The following is a 20,719-nucleotide window of genomic DNA, read 5'->3' as shown; positions in this document are numbered from 1 at the left end:
GCATTTTTCTTGTACTCTTTTCTCATTCATGGGCTCATAGATAAACTGAATAAACAACAATTACTTGGCAAATAATTACTCATCCCTGAAGGCGCTGATTGAATACAGCAGGGGAGCAAAAGTTGCAGCGGTAAAAACATTATTTGGCTGGTAGTGTGGATGTAGAAAGCAGGAGAAGGAAGTTGAACACTTTTCTGTGTTTTGGCACATTCTGGTCAGGGAACAGCAATGCATCTGGGCCAAATACCGCATGATTTCATGTGGCATATAGTCTTCCGAGGGTGCCTTCCACATCACATTTAAACACATGCATTTTGTTTTTTAATTGCTCTGCCTTACATCCCTTGTTTGAAACACTAGCCATGCCCAGGAACTACATGTGATGAGGATTACTTGGGAGGAGTACAGGGAATACAACCTTCATCTTATTTTCTGCCCTTCATGAGAATGAGGCTGAGGGTCTGAAGCGGTGAGCCTCAGTTAACAGTTAAAGACTTTGAGGCAGACAAATCCAGGGAGAGTTGTTATATTTATTTATTTATTTATTTATTTATTTAATTAACCTACATACCACTCTTCAACAGAAAATATCAAGGTGGTTTTATAATAAAATATTTATTCTTTTTTTCAAAAACAACAACATTCAAAGCAGTGGCAGCTTTTCTTTTCTTTTTTGTGGATGGTATACAAAATGGAATTTTTGGCTATGACAGCATCTTCCCTTGTCCTCGTTCCATTTTTTGTAACTTCTCTTTCACTGTGTTCAAAATATTCACCTCAATACCTGGAGTGTGGGGGTGATGGTAGCTTGTATGACACACATGCTAATAAACGAGTAGAATGCAAGTTTAAAATGCAACATGAGGAGCAAAGCCATCAGGTAAGTAAACATATAAATCTGAATCCCTTAATTCTGAGACCTGAATCATTCATGGTACTAAATTTGTGTCTGTTCAAATAAAAAGTCTTCTAAACTTTGGCATAATGGAGTATGTGGGCTTCCTGTTTATGGTACCCACTTTCTTTTGCTCCCCCCTTCTGAAGAAGCTTGAGTACAAAGAGTGCTTTTACAGAAGGATAATTATGCAATCATTTTACTATTCTGCAGAGTAACACCTGATTTAAATGTCATTTTTTTCAAGTGCACTTGAGAGAACTATTTTAAGCTTCAGTCAGGGTTGATATTCTACGTGGCTTTAATCCTTAGTAGGGGAAATGCTTTTTGTTTTGCTTTTTTGCATTCACGGTTGTTTCAGGCACTAAAATCAAATGTTGTTTGAAGTTTCTGTACCCAAGTTCTGAAGAAGGCGATTCGTGCTGACTCTTGACAGTGTATATTTTCATGTCTGAACACTCTTTTAATACGTTTTTAAAATATGTACCAAAATATTAAATATCTATAGTAGGATGATGGCAAATGTCCCTTTCTTGGGAAAGAAGCTTGAGGGAAGTGCTGGGCAACTAGATCCAAGCACTCTTAGATGCAGCTAATTTTTCTAGATCTGCTTCTTTTGGTCTGGTTTTGGCAGTGAGGGGAAAAAACCATTTGTTGCCTAGTGGGATTCCTTCTATCAGGAGAAAGATGTGGGGAAGGTGACCCTTTTGATCTCTCCTTGATCTTTTAGTGGTTTCTGATACAATTGATCTTCATATCCATCAGGAACAGTTGTCTGAGGCGGCAGTACTGCATTGCAATGGTTCCATTTATAGCTGGATGCCTGTCTCCAAAAAAATGTGCTTGGGGGATTTCTGCTTGACCCCATGGCGTTTGCATTTTTGGCTTCCATCTTCATCCCCCATGCTTTTTAGCATTAAATAAGTAGGCTAGATCAGCTAGGGACTTGGAGTCTGTTGTCATCAGTATGCATTTGGCACACTGCTCTTCCTGCTTCATCTCTCCAAAAGTTTAGTGTGAAATGTAAAGGAGAAGGTTTTAGGTGGGTGGGGTTAATTTTTTTTTTTTCTTGCTCTGCCAAGTTCTGAAGTTCAACTGAGATTCTAATAAGTTGCTATTCCTGCTTCATATATCCATTCCCGCCTCCCTTTCTTCTTTCTGGTATATATGTAGGGACGCGGGTGGTGCTGTGGGTTAAACCACAGAGCCTAGGACTTGCCGATTAGAAGGTTGGCGGTTTGAATCCCCGTGATGGGGTGAGCTCCCTTTGCTCAGTCCCTGCTCCTGCCAACCTAGCAGTTCGAAAGCACGTCAAAGTGCAAGTAGATAAATAGGTACCACTCCGGTGGGAAGGTAAACAGTGTTTCTGTGCGCTGCTCTGGTTCGCCAGAAGCGGCTTAGTCATGCTGGCCACATGACCTGAAAGCTGTCTGCGGACAAACGCCAGCTCCCTCAGCCAGTAAAGCGAGATGAGCGCCACAACCCCAGAGTGGTCCGTGACTGGACCTAACAGTCAGGGGTCCTTTTACCTTGTATGTATGTATGTATGTATGTATGTATGTATGTATGTGTTTTTTATATACTGCCCTATACCCAGAGGTCTCAGGGCGGTTCACACAACAAAATCAGAATATAAAATCACAAAATATATAATAAAAATTAAAAACAACCCAATAACCCCCTCCAAATCACCACATTTTAAAAGAGCCATTTTGTTAACCATTTTGAACTAAGTTCATCTTGGAGAACCATAACTGTGGGGTGGGGGACAAAAGCAACAGGCAGGGGAATGAGTCCCCCCCCCCTTTTTAAATTGTCCCACCTCCACAAAAAGCACATTTAAATTATGTGGTACAACCGTTGTTTGGGATACAGGTCTATTTACCCCTTAAATTTTATAATTCACTTAGGATAAGAAATACTTTTGTTCTGGGGAAAAATCAAAGAGTTAGGTTATTTTAAAAATAAATAAATAAATTGAGTGGCACTGACAGTAGTACGATAGCAGTCTTAGCTCAAAAGCTTTTAAGCTGTTCTTGCCTGAATGCGTGTTTTCCCCCCCTGGGAATGTATTGCAACAGATCAGTTCCTAGTTTCCTTGCTTGTCAGCTGTCTCCCTTCCTGAGATCTGTCTTCTGTTCCACACTATTCACAGTAATATAAAAGGGTAGGTAAAAAATAAAAGAACCCCGCAGAAAACTAAATCCAGGACCTCAGTTGGTTAGAGTGTGACGCTGAAAACACCAGGGTCCTGGGGGGTTGGATCCCTGTACAGTGGTACCTTGGGTTAAGTACTTAATTCGTTCTGGAGGTACGTTCTTAACCTGAAACTGTTCTTAACCTGAAGCACCACTTTAGCTACTGGGGCCTCCTGTTGCTGCCGCACCGCCGGAGCACGATTTCTGTTCTCATTCTGAAGCAAAGTTCTTAACCCGAGGTAATATTTCTGGTTTAGCGGCGTCTGTAACCTGAAGCGTCTGTAACCTGAAGTGTATGTAACCCCAGGTATCACTGTATATTCCTGCATATTCCTGCATTGCAGGGGGTTGAACTACATGAACCTCTGGGTCCCTTCCAGCTCTACAATTCTATGATTCTATGACCTAAGTCCTTCGTCCAGTGATTTTAAAGGGATATAATGATCTCTATGTTTCCTACAACCAGGCCCTCTTTGTGTATAATTGTATTTGGTTTGTTGGTGCTTCAGGATTCTGCTTAGACAATTATTATCCATTTTCACCATGGGCTGCTTTGGTAGGAAGGGCAGGATATAAATATAAGAAATAAATAAATATGTTCTGAGGAATCAAGAATGAATGCTCTAACAAAACCTCTGGTTATGTTATAAATATGTATTCGTTGATTTGTTTGTTCGTTCCAGAATTGGTGATGTTGCTGGAATGGTGGTCGGGCACAATTTGTACACTCTACACGGACCCCCAGAATTATGAAAAGTACGGGACAGAGAATGCCATAGTAATCCTTAATCACAACTTTGAAATTGACTTTCTCTGTAGCTGGAACTTTTGCGAAAGATTTGGAGTCTTAGGGGTGAGTCTTGACTAGTATTTCAACCAATTGCCCTTTACAGGAACTCTATGAAGCAAATCGGAGGTCACTTAGATTTTGGGTTGTGCCTTTGTGCATCTTCTTTTTTTTAAATTGGCACTTTTATAATTTTCCTTTTTATTGGCTTGGAAGAGTAGAACTAGCTGAAGAAGAGGGTGAGCTCAATGTTGCATGGTGGTATATCACAGGTTATGCGGACCTGATATATATATATATCAAACCTACCAATCAGTTGTATACTGTGGCCAGCTAAGTGCTTGACAATCCCCTGTTTGAGTAATCTCAAGCAAGAAACAAAACCAAGATATTTATCCCCTTCTTCATAAGATGCTGTACTTGGTTGCTGGACTTGTGAACTAGTTGCATGTCCCTGCTTTGTAATAGTAATGATTAATTCAAAGCACAGCGACCAGGGTGTTGTCTGGCTGAGGGCATTTGGAGCACATTGCTGCAATGTTATTCCAGTGATTCGCTCTCTCCAAAGGGATGCATGAATGTATATAAAAAAGTGTACAGGTGTCTCTTTAATTATCCCTCCTCTTGTTACAGATATATTGCCTTTTATTTAAATAAACTATTTTCTTCTGCCTTTTCTTCTGTTTTTCAGAGTTCCAAAGTACTTGCAAAGAAAGAGCTTGCTTCTATGCCAATCATTGGCTGGATGTGGTACTTCCTTGAGATAGTTTTCTGCACGCGAAAGTGGGAGGAAGATCGGAAAAATGTCGTGCAAGCCCTACTCAATCTCCGGGATTATCCTGAAAACTTCTGGGTAAAACACTTGGCAGTAGAGTAGAAAACATATATTTTCAGGAGGCACAAAAACCATTAAAATGTAATAACTCTGAATTTGGAACATAAATACTCTTTTACCCTTTTTCAGGGAACCCCTTCCACACCAGCTGATTTGCCAAAGAACTCCATCATTTTAGAGGCTTGTGTGGTTGTTTTGTAGGACAAGGGTGGCCAACAGGAGACCTGTAGGCTGTATCTGGCCTGTACTTTAGCTTTCTCCAGTCCCCTCCACCATTTTGGACTGGCAAGCTGCCACTATGCACTTGACAGGCACCAAATAGGTGAACTCTCATTTGCAGCTTAGAATGGTGCTTGTCAGGTGAGCAGCAGTCCTGATTTTTTAGTTTGTTTTGCTTTTCTTTTTGGCTGGGCAGTGCAGTGCAGTGCAGCTGCCCAAGAGATTTTGCATAGGAAGTGATCCTGGATGGATCAAAAGGAGCACGAGAGCATCCTATCAGAAGTAACATTTCCCATAAGGAAATGGAAACCTGCTTTAGAGACCTCTTCAGTGACACCTTTGTGAAGGAGTGGAACATGGTTCTCTTGTGCTCTTCTTCGTTTTTGGCTTGAAGTTAGACCCTTATGTTAGGGACGCGGGTGGCGTTGTGTGTTAAACCACAGAGCCTAGGGCTTGCCGATCCCGTTGCTCGGTCCCTGCTCCTGCCAACCTTTCAGTTCGAAAGCATGTCAAAGTACAAGTAGATAAATAGGTACCGCTCCGGCGGGAAGGTAAACGGCATTTCCGTGTGCTGCTCTGGTTCTCCAGAAGCGGCTTAGTCCTGCTGGCCACATGACCCAGAAGCTGTACGCCGGCTCCCTCGGCCAATAAAGCGAGATGAGCACCGCAACCCCAGAGTCGGTCACGACTGGACCTAATGGTCAGGGGTCCCTTTACCTTTAGACCCTCATGTTATCCCTGGGAGGTGGGGCAGATTGCCTGGGGAAGATCTGTTCCTCCAAAGTTGAAGACATTAGTCACCCCTCTTTTACACAGTCCACATGAAGCATCTTCCAGTTCTCTTTGGCCTCACTTGAAGGGAGGGCTGAGCTCTAGAGATGAATAGGTGGCATGTTCTGCTGTGGTCTTGGGGAAGCTCCTTCCTACGAAGCTAGTATTTGCCTCTGGAAGCAAATACCCCCAGTGATACCGAGCTATTCTGTGGCAAGCTATTTAAGACAGATACCAGACTCGGCAGATAGTTGGAAAGAGCATTGTGGTATGCATAAGAGCCATGTGAGTCATCCGTGCTTCTACACTCATGCTGCGTAACGCACTTTGCAGCCTGATGCACCTTTCTTAGTGGCTAGGCTTTCTCCTAATGCCTTTGGAGACAGCTGCACTTTTGTGATTTATCTGAAATGCTGCATTAACATATTGCATCAGCAGTAGTCATTTGATTTCATCTGTGTAAACTGTCCACTGGTATACAACAAAATGTAATGAATTCGTTGCAGGGTTTTGTTGTTGTTATTTCTTTAGTCGGTTTATCTTCCTTATCAAGCTCTTTGGTGGTATATATATATATATTTCTTTTTCAGTTTCTGATTCACTGTGAAGGCACCAGGTTCACAGAGCAAAAACACAAAATCAGCATGCAGGTAGCTGAAGCCAAAGGCCTACCCAAGCTCAAATATCACCTGCTGCCACGGACAAAGGGATTTGCTGTCACCGTCCAGTGTTTGAGAAATGTAGGTAAGGAATTGCACAAGGAAAAGTTTCCAAGATATTATTTTGAAATCTTTTTTCAGAGTTATCTGCATACTGCAACTAAATAAGCATCTAAACTAAAACAGAAGCAGCAGTTGCCACTGGTTCACATCAGCCACTAAATTAGACCAACAGTTTTTCTGCAAAGGCTTAATGGCAGTTCTGCTTACTCATGATAATTTCAAAATAACGCTACTTCCCTTCCGTCAAATCCTTCCTCCAAATGGCTGCATTCTAACCATGGTATTTTGGCTTAATAACTGGAGACATGAACAAGACATGACTGCATATGAAGCTCCTTCATCCTTTCCTTTGCAGCTGGAGCAAACAAGCCAGGAAGTCTTCCATCAACCAGTTTCCCAAGTCAGGATATTAAATCATGGTTTGAGGCTGGCTCAATATTCTGGCTTGTTCTGATGCTTGTTAACCATGGCCTCCCAGGTCAAATGAACCAGGAATTGTAGTTAACAGAAGGCTTCCTGGTTTAATTGCTCTTGCTAGGAGGGAGGGAGGAAATGTTTGTTCATTGTGTGGTTTTTAAAGCTGAGACATGATTATCCAAATGAACCCACGGTTCCCATGACTTTTTTTCTCTAGACAGGATAGTTCTCTATGTGTTAACAGTGAGAAAGTTATAGGCTACCTTTTTGGCTCAAAACAGTGTCAACTGTCAAGGGGATTTTAAAAATCTAAACTATTTGGGGGATGTTATTTTAAATTTTGATAATTTTGCAAAATTGATGTTTTAACTTACTCTTGGGTTTTATTTTTGTGATTTGCATTGAAATGCAGATAGGTGAACTACAGCTCCCATCTGCCCCAACAATCATGGTCAGTGGCCATGGATGATGGGATTTGTTTTTCAGCAACAGCCAGGAGGCCATGGGTTTCCCACACCTGCCAGACCTCATAGCCAACTGAAAAGAAGTTCCATAATCCTTTGCCCCTTCCTTCCCTTTTGTCCTAATTTCAGTTTGGTTGTCCCAAATCTTTTTTTGCTTGCTGGCACAAAGGTACTGCATGAACTCTCCAGTTTACATTTCCTCACTTTATGTGTTGTCCTTTAGCACAATATATGCGAGAAGCATTTTCCCAGCTAAATAGACTGCTATTAGATGCCCTGAGGTAATAGCATATAGCGTTATAGAGAAGCTTATTGGTCCATTATTTCCTGACCTGTACTTTTCTTTTTCTTTTTGGGATGTATATCTATTCAGATTTCAATTTCTTTCGGAGCTCTCTGATTTGTTTTCTTTTTTTAAAAAAAATCATTTCAAAGGGAAGAGGTGCTTAGGACTCTCTCCTGCCCTCATATTTATGCCATACAACTTCAAATGATTCAGTGGTTTTTGTTGGACAAGCAAAAATAATCCCATTTTGGGTTGTAACATGTGTAGGGAGGGATATGTGCGGTTTTGCATTATTCGATTTTTATACACACACACACACACACACACATTTTTTGTATACTGACCTATTTACAGTTGGTCCAAGCAAGATTGCTGTGAAAGGTACCGTATTTTTCCCTCTATAACACGCAGATTTTTTCTCCTAAAAAGTAAGGGGAAATGTCTGCGCGTGTTATTGAGCGAATGTGTGGTCCCTGGAGCCGACAGGCGCGAGTGAAGGCAAAAATCAGACAAATATCAATCGTCAGGAGAAGGGAAGCCTTGAAAAGAGGAAGCGGCTGCTTTCCTGCATTCTGCCTCAGGGTCTTACTGCCCACCCGCTTCTGTTTGTTACTGTGTTTGCTCAAACGGAACAAAGAGCAGAAAAAACCCCTCTCCTCCAGGCAAGCAGAGGGGAAAGCAGAGCGTCCTTCCTTCTAATTCCTCTCCGTGCTCCGGTGCTGCAACATGCAGGTGGGGGGGGGGGAGAGAGAGCTGGCTGGCTTGGGTGGGTGCGTGGGGGGAACTTTTGCCTTCCTTTCCTCCCTCCGGTAAAACCCCTCTCCTGCATTCTTAGCCAGCTGCTCCTCTGCACACCCCTCTCGGTGCTCCTTGTCCCTTCTATGTTTTTCCTTCCCTCCCCACTTAAAACATGGTTACAAAGCACGGATCCACATGGATCCTCAGGATCTTTGCATTGGATCACCCCAAATTCACCATCAGATCACATAGCAATGATCTGATGCAAAAACAGGGCTGCAATGGTGCAAAAACGTGGTTACAAAGCACGGATCCACATGGATCCTCAGGATCTTTGCATTGGGTCACCCCAAATTCACCATCAGATCACATAGCAATGATCTGATGCAAAAACGTGGTTACAAAGCACGGATCCACATGGATCCTCAGGATCTTTGCACAGGGTCACCCCAAATTCACCATCAGATCACATAGCATGTCCATGGCTACAGCCTGCACCAAAAAAATCACGCACCCACTGTTGCCTGGGGCTGCAATGGTGCAAAAACGTGGTTACAAAGCATGGATCCACATGGATCCTCAGGATCTTTGCATTGGGCTACCCCAAACTCACCGTCAAATCACATGTCTGTGGCCACAGCATGAAGCACAAAAATGATACATCCACTGTTTCATTCAGAATTTTTTTTTCTTGTTTTCCTCCTCTAAAAACTATGTGCGTGTTATGGTCAGGTGCGTGTTATCGAGCGAAAAATACGGTAAATTACTCAAAATATTTAGGAGTTTGGCTGCTCCTGGTGAGAAAATATCAGCAATTTCCATCCTGAATGAAATGTTCAGCAAAAATCCAGATAGTCAAGAGTTAAAAGATCAATGACACATAGGGCTGTGGAGTGTGGTGCCAGAATGATATGAGCTGACAAGCTTAATTGTGGATCATTAGCTCTATTTACTTTCAGCCAAACAAGCACTACAGTTCTTTCCTTTCAGAGGACCATTTTAATTGGTGTATAAAGCTCTCTGCACTTTCCTTAGATCTCTAATTCAATTTGTCAGTTCATCTTGTATCGCGGACTTGCACTCTACTGTTGTAGCAGTTACTGGCTTACCCATCACTTCCAGAAAGTGAAAGCACAACCTCTAGAGGCCATTTTTCATCTTCATTTTACTCGCAGCAGTTTAGGTCTGCTGGATTCCTGGAGCTGCAGTCCTTTCCCTACATTCACATGATCAGCCTTTGGAATGGGAGTGAGATTGTTAACTGACAATGTGCTCTAAACAAGATGCCACCTTCTTTTCTTCCTATCTTCTGCCATTCTCCCAGGCAGCTGTATATGCCTGCAAAAGGGATGCAAGACACAGCATGCTTCTTATTGCTAAAACAGTCTTTGAATTTGTTTGAAATGAACTGGAATATTGCCCATCTTCTGACTCTGTAAGATTTTTGGACAACCAGATAGTTTAACTGAAAACCGGCTATTTATTATTTCAGGTTTTTATGCACCGTTTAATCAGTAGCTTTTATAATAGCACAAAACAATAAAAACATAATAAAACCAAACAGGAACCTGTACATCACCTTAGGTTTTTAGCCTGCTGGAATTAGAGAGTCTGAGTGTAGTGAGAAGTGGGCCTGTCTGATCTCAGTTTGGCAGAAATTCCACCGTTTTGAATACTAAGTATATTGTAGGAGAAGGGACAGGAAATCCCATGTTTTCCTAAGATGCTCTCATGGAATGCTTTTGCCTCACTCTGCGGGACAAGAACCTGGAAAACATATGCATGTTTGTGCATGTGTATCTGGTGCACCTTGGGAGCTTGTGTGTGTGTGTGTGTGTGTGTGTGTGTGTGTGTGTGTGCATTTGTCAATAACTATCCACCTTTTGCCTCCCTTGGCTGGGTGTTTGCAGGACATGGTGTGCTGCTGTATCCATTGCACCTAGTTGCTGAGGTGCCCCCTCCACCCTCAGGAGAGGGTTTGCAGGTGGTTGCGTATGTTGTGTTAGGCACCAAGCCTTTCTCCTGTCTTCAGCCATCTGCTACTGCAGATGTCACACCACACACTGGGTTGCCACTTCTTTAAAATGTCTCATGTGGCAGATCCAACATCCTGGAGAGCCGGGTGTTGGTTTGCTCCAGCCACACACTGGTCAAGATATTACCATGTGCCTTCCTACAGCTTTCACACTCATTTGCTATGTGTAATTTGTGGTTCCGGATCTGTCCTTTTGACTGATTTGAGCTCTAATTTGTTTTTTGATAGGCAGCTCACTTTCTTTCCTGCCTCTGAGTGTCCTTCCCTATCAGTTGTTATAGTATGTATTTTTAAAAGTAAATACATAATAAACCACCGTCTCTGCCTATAGCAAGTGATTATTTTCCACCGTTGGATGGAGGCAGGGGACTTGTAAGTGATGCTCCCTGAGATAGCTCAGTAGTGCTAAAAATCAGTCTGTGACAGCAGTCATAGCGTGTGGTGTCTTCTCTTCCTCTGTAGTTTCAGCCGTGTATGATTCTACACTGAACTTTAGAAATAATGAGAATCCAACTTTGCTGGGAGTTTTAAATGGGAAAAAATACCAGGCAGATTTATATGTAAGGTAAGTATGTTCCCTTTGCTATTTCCTTCCTTAATATACTTAACCCAAACAGTTGATTGTACAAGTCGTACCAGCTAATACATTTTGATGCACTCTTGACTCAATTGCATATGGCTTTAGATTGGAATTTGTACACATTTGCCCACTTCTAATTTAATAATTGTTGGTTTTAATTATATAGCAAATGCTAGCAAGCGGTTTTCTCTTTCTCTCCTCTTTATCCTTTGTAGGCGGATTCCATTAGAGGAAATCCCAGAAGATGAGCAGGAATGTTCTAAATGGCTTCACAAACTCTATCAAGAGAAGGTTGGTTTATTATTCAGCAGCTCTTTGGATGATAAAAGGCTCTACATGGATTTTCAGCCTCTTTGCAGACAGTCTCCTGCAGTAGTTGTGTTTCCTAATGCATTTTAAACAGCAAAAACTCTCTGCATCTGTGTTGGTGTAGCCAGTTGCAAAAGGAAGACAGGGCTCCTACACCTTTAATGATGCAGAAGAAAGGATATCAGCAGCAAGCTACACCTGCTGAAATACTCTCTTCTACTCCACTATTAAAAGTTGGAGAAGCCCTGTTCTCTTTTGAATCTGGTCACCCTAATTTGTGTTTAGAAATCGAGGAGGAGGCAAGGCAGCGGAGACACACACACACCCTGTGCAACAGAGCATAAGTCTGCTGCTTTCTTTCTGCTACTAGGACTTTAATTATTGTGCTCTGCCATGAACAATGCACAAGATAATGGCATGCAGTACCTCTTTAAACCCCCCCCCAAAACCCTCTCCCCATTTCAAATCTACCATCCATTAGTTTGAATTAATCTGTATATTTGAACAATTGGCTGATCGTGCTTCAAGCTGATTAGATATTGTTAAGCTACTGTGCTACAAAGAGAGGAATTGTAACTCTGAATCCACTCAAGCCCCATCAAGTCCAGCTTTTTTGTTTTCAAAAGAAGCCAGCCTAATGCCTGTAGATGCTCACAAGTCTAGAATGATGTTGATGTTCTTCCCATGTAGTTTGTTCCCGATACCTGGGGGATGAGATTCTCAGATGTTTAACTATCCCTGAACGTACAAAGGAAGTCATATCTTCAAAATCCTCCATAATTTGCATATACCTTCCGTGCCTTTTTGGAAGGAAAAATACATACTTCTGGATTTCATCGATTTATATGCTTTATTAAGTGTTTTAGAACACTTCCAACAACACAAAATGATAATAACCAGGAAGGAAGGGGTGGGTAGGTTCTTGCTCACATAATAAAGGGGGGAAGCTGGCATGAGGTTGCCCAGTAGAAGGTCTAAAAGCGTGGAATATGTTCAAATTGTGATCACTGTAATGGATAGAAATAAACATGCAATGTATTTCACCAGTGGTACATAAAAAAAAGGAAGAGTCACTTTCTAGCAGAAAGCCCCCCCACACTAAATAAATGGAAAAGACAAATTTCCCTGTGAAGCTGAATCTAAGAAGAATGTATTATAGAGGTGCTGACAGACTTGATTAGATCTCTGGATTATATCTCATTTCCTTGCTTCATCAAAACCAATTTGGAAATGAGGAATTTCTCATGGTTGGCAGCTAGAAATAACCCTCAGGCCTCTTATGTGTCTTTCCTAAAAATACATATTATCTGATCTGAATAATCTAAAGTAACTTAAGCAGCAGAACTTCCCCAAATGGGTTGTTTTGTTCTCCAGAAACTTAAGCGCATAAATCAATTCCCAAATTATTAAAATTAGAACGTGACACAAGGCTGCAGTAGGTGAAGGATTTGTTTATGTGTACTATCCTCCCCCCCCCCATATGTTTACTGCTTGGTTTGTAGAGCAACTAGAAACTAACTATGTTGATGTTGCAAAATGTTACACCAAGATCAGTAAATATTCTTCTCTTTTGATTATAAATCTCTTAGAGATAAGGGCTCATTAAAACTGCAGAGTTGGTGACTGACAAACTAAGAGCAGGGGAACAGGCAAGCTTGTTGCCTCTGTCATATTCCTCCACAATGTCCACCAAGAGATCAGAGGCAATCAAACCTTCTGCAGGAGCCAATTGGAATCCAAAGGATGGCTATGTGCATGTTCCTTGGACTTCTGCTGCTCACCACAGCAGTTTCTATAGCAGCAGCGTTTAAAACTGCACAGTAGCTTGTTTATTAGTGGGATCCATTTCAGAGAAAAGGGAATTCAAAGCTTAGGTCACATGTGTGGTTCTCTCCCTGTGCGCATATCATTTCTTGGGTTCCTGCGCTAAGGTAGAAGTGAGTGACAGTGTGGCAAAAATGGTTACTAAGGTGAACAAGGAGATTTGCTATGCCTGATTGGAGACTCAGAGGGGATGGGCATGCTCTGGGCCCCTTGACGTCTTCTCACTCTCTCCTCCTTTGCCCTAACCAGGATTCTTTTCAAGAGGAATACTACAGAACAGGAGCCTATCCTGGCACTCCCATAGTGCCACCCCGGCGGCCGTGGACTCTATTGAATTGGCTCTTCTGGGCCATATTGTTGCTATATCCTTTGTTCAAGCTGTTCATCAACATGATCAGCAGTGGCTCCTCGCTGACTCTGGCAACGTTTGCCTTTGTTTTCATTGCAGGTGAGCTGTGGTATGCAACCTTAAGGCTGCCTCTAGAAATAATATTTTGAGGAAACGGGTCCTTTTTCCATTCTGCCTTTAACTAATTTTCTTGAGCATTTGTTCATCAATCAGATGTTTGCACGCACATTTAGGTCTGATGGGGTGGGGGAGAATTTTTGCGTACCGGTTGTCCCCAGTAGACCACTCTAGAGGCAGTGCTGGAATTCAGCTGAGTGACATGCTGTGCTATCACTGAAACTTAATCTTATTTCTCTCTCTCTCTCTGAATTAATATTGCTTTTTAAAGTCTGCAGAACTCAACTGAAAAGTACCCGTGAGTAAAGACACTGAAGAACTTCTCATTTCTCTTCCAGTCAGGGAGCAAAATGGAAAGAAATGAACTGAAGCGAGCAAGTTTTCAAATGCACTTACTTTTCCAACAATGAACTGAGCTAACCTTGTCTTTTTCTTTCCTTTCTGTGATGGTAGCTTGATCTGTCCAAACAAATAACCAATATATCAAATGCTTGGGCACATGGCTTCAGCTCAGGGTCTCCACTTGACATTTCAATCCTGTCTGATAGTTAAGCTTCATATTTGCAAAAGAAAACTAAGCTTTTAGAAAGAGCAATATGGGGAAAACGAATGTCAGGATTGTGCCTATTCTTTTGGAATTGAAGTGTCTCAGAATGGCTGAGTCGGTCCGAAGACTGTTAGCAGATGCTCATTATCAGATTCTGAATTCTTGCAATTTTGTATTGAACTATATTAGTCAGCTCTGGGTTTATCTGCTAAACCCAACATTAAGATATCAAAACTCTGGTTTTGCAATTTCTGCGGAACAGTTACTAACCAGATTACATATATCTGACAGGGATTAAGAGATTACAATAATAGAAGTGTCTTTTCTTCAGCAGCACGAATAATTTTGTAGAATGTTTACTTAAAGGTGCTTTGTGAATGGTGGAGCAGCCTCTTAAAACAGAGAGTGTGTTGTAGCCAGTACCCACCAAGTCTGCAGCATATAGTGAACAGGCTTCCTCTTTCCGCACCACACCACTCCAGAATATTTGCTCATGAAACTTGCTTCAGTTTTGTCAAACCAGAGGTTTCAGGACTGAAGAGCACCATGTCTTTCTATGCTAATGTGTTCAGGTAAGCCACCCAGCATAATTCAAAAGCATCCTGTGTGAAATCAGAGAATGTTTTCTCTTGCCTGTAATGAATTCTCTTTTTCAAGCTACCTTCCCCCCCTCTTACATTCTCTTGGTGTCCTGATCCAGTCAGCTTATACAATATTTGGCATTCTCAGCATCTAACAGAAGAAAATAGTTGGTATTCTGTATTAAATCAGAGTAGTAGTACTGCAACGTCTCGGGTATGACTGAGATGACCCTGAAGCTTCCTGTTGTTGTTGTTGCTGTTGTTGTCATATATTTCTTTATACCCCACCTTTTCCCCTAAAGGGACTTCTTGTTGGCAAGTGCTTGCTGTCCAGTCAGTGTATGAAGACCATGCTCTGTTTTGTGCTTGTGTTCAGATATGACTCGTATGGCTTATCGATTAAACCCAGAGTTCATCTAGATTCAAGAGCTCTCGTTTAACCCTATCAGTCAGATTGCGTAGCTCGATTGGATTAACAGATTCAAAAACCAAGTGTAATGTAATATTTTTGGACTAGGAGAATACAGTGAGGAAGGGTTCGCCCTGTCTTTAACCTTGCAGTCTGGGCTCTAGGCTGCAACGTAAACTATATCTTTCATATAGTTTACACACAACTGAAACAAATGGCACCAGAGCAACCCAAATTATGTGCCAACTGCATACATTAAGTAAGACTATTTGGTTGGTTTGCAGTCTCGCTTTGCTCATAAAGTGTGTGGTGAGAGAACACTGCAGCAAACAGGAACATTGGCTACTGGAAATCCATTCTCAAGCCTGTCTTGCAATCGTAGCACATAGAAACATCCCCCCTTTTTTTAAGGGGGGAGAAACACCTGATACCAGTTGTTGGGTCTTACACAGAATATATACAGCCTTACTTTCAATTGCAGGTGCATGGATTGTGTGCTTTCTTCCTTAAAAAGCCTTCAAAATTGGCCCCAGTATTAACAGTTAGGACATAGAAAAATCAGAGGGGCAGGTAGAAGTAACTGCCTAAGACAGTGCAGAGGAACAGGGCAGAGAGACGTGCTGCCAGTCAGAGATGTGGCTGGGCATTTTTCTCCCCTGCCGGGATTGCACTGGTAGTGGTCATGGCAAATCATCTGCTGCTAGCAGAAAATGCAGCTTTGCACATTGTATGCTCAGCCCACAATTGAATAACTAGGCAGTGTGATGTCCTGACACATGTGCTTACGCAAAGCAATTTAGAGGAGCAATTCAGTTAGCACAGGTGCTCTCTTATCTGGACTAAAAGGAGAAAGAACATTCAGACAGACCAGTGAATCAACCCCATGTAGTATAAGGGGACTCCTTTTATATGGAGTGCTGTTTTGGTGGCACGATTGTCATAATGACTGCAATAATTATAACCAAAGGTTTCACCTTTTTTTCCCCTTTTGAGATGGAAGCATCTCTTGTTATTTGTTGATTTTTACTCTTTTTATGTTTTTATTCAAGAATGCATCCACAGTGGTTTTTTATTTTATTTTTTCAGGCTCCCAACAGTATTATGGTGTAGGATAGCTCAGCTGGTAGAGCATGAGACTCTTAATCTCAGGCTGAAGGGTTCGAGCCCTATGCTGGGCAAAAATATTTCTGCATTTGCAGAGGGACCCTCATGGTCCCTTCCAACTTTACAAGTCTGTGATTCTTTGACAGCTTAGCTCCCAGATACTCAGTGCCAGAAAGGGGCTATGTTGGGTTTTTAAGGTGGGTTCAATATGATGCTTTTGAATATTTAATGCTAATAACATTTGAGAAGTTGTGGAATGTTTCCAGCCCATAAATTTTACAGGCAAGAGAATTAGCCGATAATAAAAATAGCCTTGGGAAACAATGAGGTCCAGTGTTGCATGACCACAATTATTATATAGCTTAGTGTGATGATGGTGGAGGCCACATTGATTGATTTTTGTAGTGGAAAAGGATATTCAGAACGTTCTTCAGGTTGTAATCATAATTCTGTGCGGATTGTAAGATTAAGGTTTTAAATGGAGAATGCTCTAAGATTTCAAAGACTTCGATCTGCAGTAGATTACACCTAAACTATGCAAGAAATTGCTAGCTGGGCAATTAAAAAAGGAAATGTTTGTAGTTACTCATGTTGCATGTACTGCTGCATGTTTAGTGCATGTGGATTATCTGAAACTGACTTGAAAGTGTTGCCTGTTTAACTATCAAGCTGCTGTAAATTTTCATCACTGGCTAGACAAACTAGACAGAAATCCACATGGCTATATTAAATGTTAACCTGAAACTGCATGCATAATGTGAGAGGTCATCACACATGTTTCAAATACTCTGTAGTGAGAATTACATGTGAGAATTTCTGGACAGAGCAGCTTGTCACCAATTATGTTTTAAGTACTACTTGTTACTAGTGAGCGGAGATTGCATAGATGAGATGTGAAAGTACATAGTTACTTTTTGATTCTGGAAACGTAACCAGGTTATGTATACAACAGTAGATACCCCAACTTAGTCCTAAAGCCTTCCCCCAATTCACCACAGTGCATACACTCAAGCTCATTGATTAGAAAACTTTGCTGGGTTGTGGATTTTAATGAAAGCAGCTCCCTCAAGAGGGATTCTCATCTCACATTACTCTGGACTGATTTTAATTTGAATTAAAAATAATTTTATTTTCTCTAATCACAATTTTTCTCTTGTTCATGGTTCCTGGAATTACCAATTTTGCTTCTGTTCTTTATATTAGTATGTGGGAAACACTGGGAAAGTCACGATAACGATCCAAGATTATTTAACTTTACATTCAACGCATAGTGTTTTTTAAAAAAAATAAGAAAGGGGGAAAGGTCTAGTATATCATTATAACGATTATTAACAGTTAATTACATTTTTTTTACCGTACTGTATTTTGTATAAAAGAGTTCCAAATTTCATTATACTTGGCCATGCAACGTCTTAATGATCCATGTTAAAAACCAACCTTCTCCTTCTTCCCAAAGTGAAGGGCATTCCTGCTCAAATCTTAAGGAGTGATACTGAGCTGAATAGGAAATGTCTAAGGGTACGTAGCAGCAGGATAGTGTAACACATGCCTGGGCTTTACATTAGTCATGCTTCTGTTTTGTGCCAGTCTTGTGTCCCTGTTTTATCTGGCTATGTAGTAAAATGGTGGCAGCTCCCTGGAGTGAGGGACCGGTTTTGGAAACTGGTTAGCTGGTCCCGTCTTTCTGAGAAGCCACCCCAAAGTAGTTCTGTGAATGGCAAATATGTTGGGTCACCCAGCTCTCTCTGCTACCATGACAAACCACCTGAGCTCCACTAGATGGTATGACGGGGAAGCAGGGGGTTTAGGTTGCAATGTAAAGTAGGGCTGAAGAACCTGTGGCCTGCCCAATATTGGATTCCAGGTCCCATCAGTCACAGCCAGAACGGCTAATGTTCAAGGATGCGAGTCCAACATTTGCAGGGCCACATCTTCCTCATTCCTGATAAAAGAGGTGGATCAATTAAATGCATTTTATTTCCATAAGGCTTTGACAGGATCTCCTGCTTAATAGTAAACATGTTGCAGAGAAAGTTGCAGAAGCCATCTGGTGGCCAGCACAGGAATAGCCTCTTTCTAGGAAAACAGCTGCACAACTCAGTTTGAGTACATATGTGAATGGCAAGGGTAGATAGCTGCTATCAGGAAGAAAAAAAGTATATGTTCTGTCTAGTATATCAACCTGATTTTTATTTTCTGCATACCTGCCTATGAATTGGGTCATGTGTGCTTCTAGTTTCCAGAAATACCTTTTCTTTGAAGTGAAGACTTCCTCTAATATCATGCACTCTGCCAATCAGTGACTGGGTATTTCTAGCCATTCAGTGTCCACGGTGGAGTGCTGAATGTCAACAGCATAATATTGGGTTTTAGATCAGGCATTATAGACTACGGGGGCTTTTAGTTCTGTGCCAATCCCTGAATTTGCTGGTGGACCCTTTTGTGGAGGGGATAGGGTTTTCTCCCCCCTTCTCCTTCTGCTCCTCCCTTCTGCTATGGGAATAGCCATGTGTGTTTACGGTTCACATTGAGTCTTGATCCAGCTAAAGTTTGTAATTACCAAATGCCCCTGAAACTGGTGGAGCAAGTTACAATTAAATAAAACCTGTTTGAAAACAATGTGGGTTAGTTCCCACCAAGTTTGGCTCAGAGTAGGCCAACTGAACTTGATTACCCAAGTTAGTAATGGCTATTAATTTCAATGGGTCAGCTCTGTCTTACAATGGGAACTGCCTTGTGAATCCCGATTCACTTTAGCTGGATTGTGGCCTCCCTGTCTCAGCCATCTCTGTCCAAAAATGCCCAGGCAGGTGGAGGGAGGAAAGGAGACTCTGGATAAGGTTTGCTTTTCTTCCCTACCTTTTGGGACCTACCTCCCATGTCATTCTTCTGGTTACTTATTAACACTTTCCCTTCTTCCTTCCATCTCCGCTACCTGAAATATTTGGTTTTTAGCCAAAGCAAGAGAGAGGCTGGTTATTTGATTCAGTAGCTTGTTGGGTAGGTAGCAGTCCTTAGGTGGCTCTTCCCCCGAACCATTTCTCCTAAGTCGCACAGCTCCTTTCAGCAATGTCAGCCTTGATAGAATGTGTTTTTATAAGAGCATGAGCATGTGTCTTTGAATTGTGCATGTGTCTCAGTGTGCATGGATGTGTCTGGGCCTTTCTTTCCCTTTCTTTCTCTTCCCTCCTTGTTTCTAGGACCCTGCTAGGTGACTATTGGTTAAGGACCTTGGAGGAGGCTTGAAGCTAGTAAGTGAAATTGCTTGAGCTTATCCAGTAGCCAAGACTCTCCAAGGGATACTAGCATGATGTGATGGAGGTGGGATTGGATACTGTGGCGGCTGAACATGTGCTTTCATTCCTCTTCTCCACTAAGGTGCCGTCGAAAACCCAATTACATTTTTTAAAAAATCGGTAACAATTGAGGTTCCTGTTTAAAGCATCCAAGAGCGTAGCTTCTTCCCAATTTGTTTCCTCTTTATCTTGAAAGGTGACTTCATTTATTAACTTGATACCCTAGGGATGGCATATGGGCAAGTTTCTTAATTATAGCGAAACAGTGACATGCTGCAAACTGCCTCATATCCAGTGTAGCTGAAGAAAGAACAGCCTTGAGGCTGAGAAAAGGCCTGAACAGAGCCATGTCTCAATGTGGAAACTAGGCTAGAGGCACTTGAGGGTCTGTTGCAGCAATTATCATGGTCAATTGCATGAGAATTCACTGAGAACAAAAATTGGGCAATGCCAGTGACTTATGGTTAGATTGTGCCTTTGCAGAATAGCATATAGAAGAGGTTATGTTGCTACTATTATGCGGTGGTGGAGCTTGGGAATGCCAGGGGGCAATTTGCATTCCTGTCCAGTTCAGAGTGGCCAAACTAATAGGTTTCTTGCATTCACTGACCTTGCAGAGTACTGAGTAGTTGGGACAGGGTTTTGAATTGTGCTGACTGTAACAGGAGTATTCTAATTTAGAATTGGAGTAATTCATGGAGGATAATGCTCTCCATGGCTCCACAGTTGGAGGTGGTATGCTTCTGAACACCAGTTGTTTGAAACCGCAGGCGCGTGCTGTTTCACTCACAGCCTGCCAATGGGGTTGCCATAGGCATCACGTTGGCCACTGTGAGAACAGGATGCTGGACTAGATAGGCTATTGACCTAATGCTTGCTGTTACATTCTTCTCCTTGCTGGGTTTTAATATTTGATTATGACCTGTCTTCCTAAGGATGTTGTTTTAGAGATTGAGGTGCATGATGCAGTTGAAAATAGTGATGCAAAGTTCCCTTTGGTTTCAGTGGAAGAAAGGCATATAGTAGAATCTCTTCCACATAAACCAAAGTCCTTGGTTTTGCCTTGATTGTGCTCTAGTTTTCTAACTCTTCAACTTTTGTAGCCATGGATGCAAGGTTGCAAAAATCACCACACAAGGACTACTTAGCCGGATTCCTTATGTCACAAACTGACTTGTCAAATTGGGATTCTTCAGGGCCCACTGCTATAGCCCTGAGGAGCAGCAGCAGTTTCAG

At 41.9% G+C, this 20,719-nt stretch overlaps 1 protein-coding gene across 12 annotated transcripts in view; it reads left to right on the top strand.

The window, feature by feature from the left end:
* AGPAT4 (1-acylglycerol-3-phosphate O-acyltransferase 4) overlaps positions 1-20,719 on the top strand; it is a 59,781-nt gene that overhangs the window by 33,058 nt on the left and 6,004 nt on the right. For 11 of the 12 annotated variants that reach the window (XR_013984723.1, XR_013984724.1, XR_013984725.1 and 8 more), the window contains 6 exons: positions 3,777-3,946; positions 4,572-4,733; positions 6,296-6,449; positions 10,830-10,932; positions 11,163-11,238; positions 13,330-13,528. Coding sequence is in view for 7 of the 12 variants with exons in the window: in XM_081000710.1 (XP_080856836.1) it covers positions 3,777-3,946; positions 4,572-4,733; positions 6,296-6,449; positions 10,830-10,932; positions 11,163-11,238; positions 13,330-13,528 (864 nt within the window). In the remaining 5 variants the exon portion in view is untranslated. Of the gene's footprint in view, positions 1-3,776; positions 3,947-4,571; positions 4,734-6,295; positions 6,450-10,829; positions 10,933-11,162; positions 11,239-13,329; positions 13,529-13,817; positions 14,666-20,719 lie in introns of all 12 variants that reach the window. The other variant, XR_013984727.1, reaches the window with a different exon arrangement.

The sequence above is a fragment of the Podarcis pityusensis genome, assembly GCF_964106645.2.
Source record: "Podarcis pityusensis genome assembly, chromosome: 3".
NCBI lineage: Eukaryota > Metazoa > Chordata > Lepidosauria > Squamata > Lacertidae > Podarcis > Podarcis pityusensis.
The sequence above is the reverse complement of the archived record's forward strand: the minus strand, read 5'-3'. Positions and strand labels throughout refer to the sequence as shown.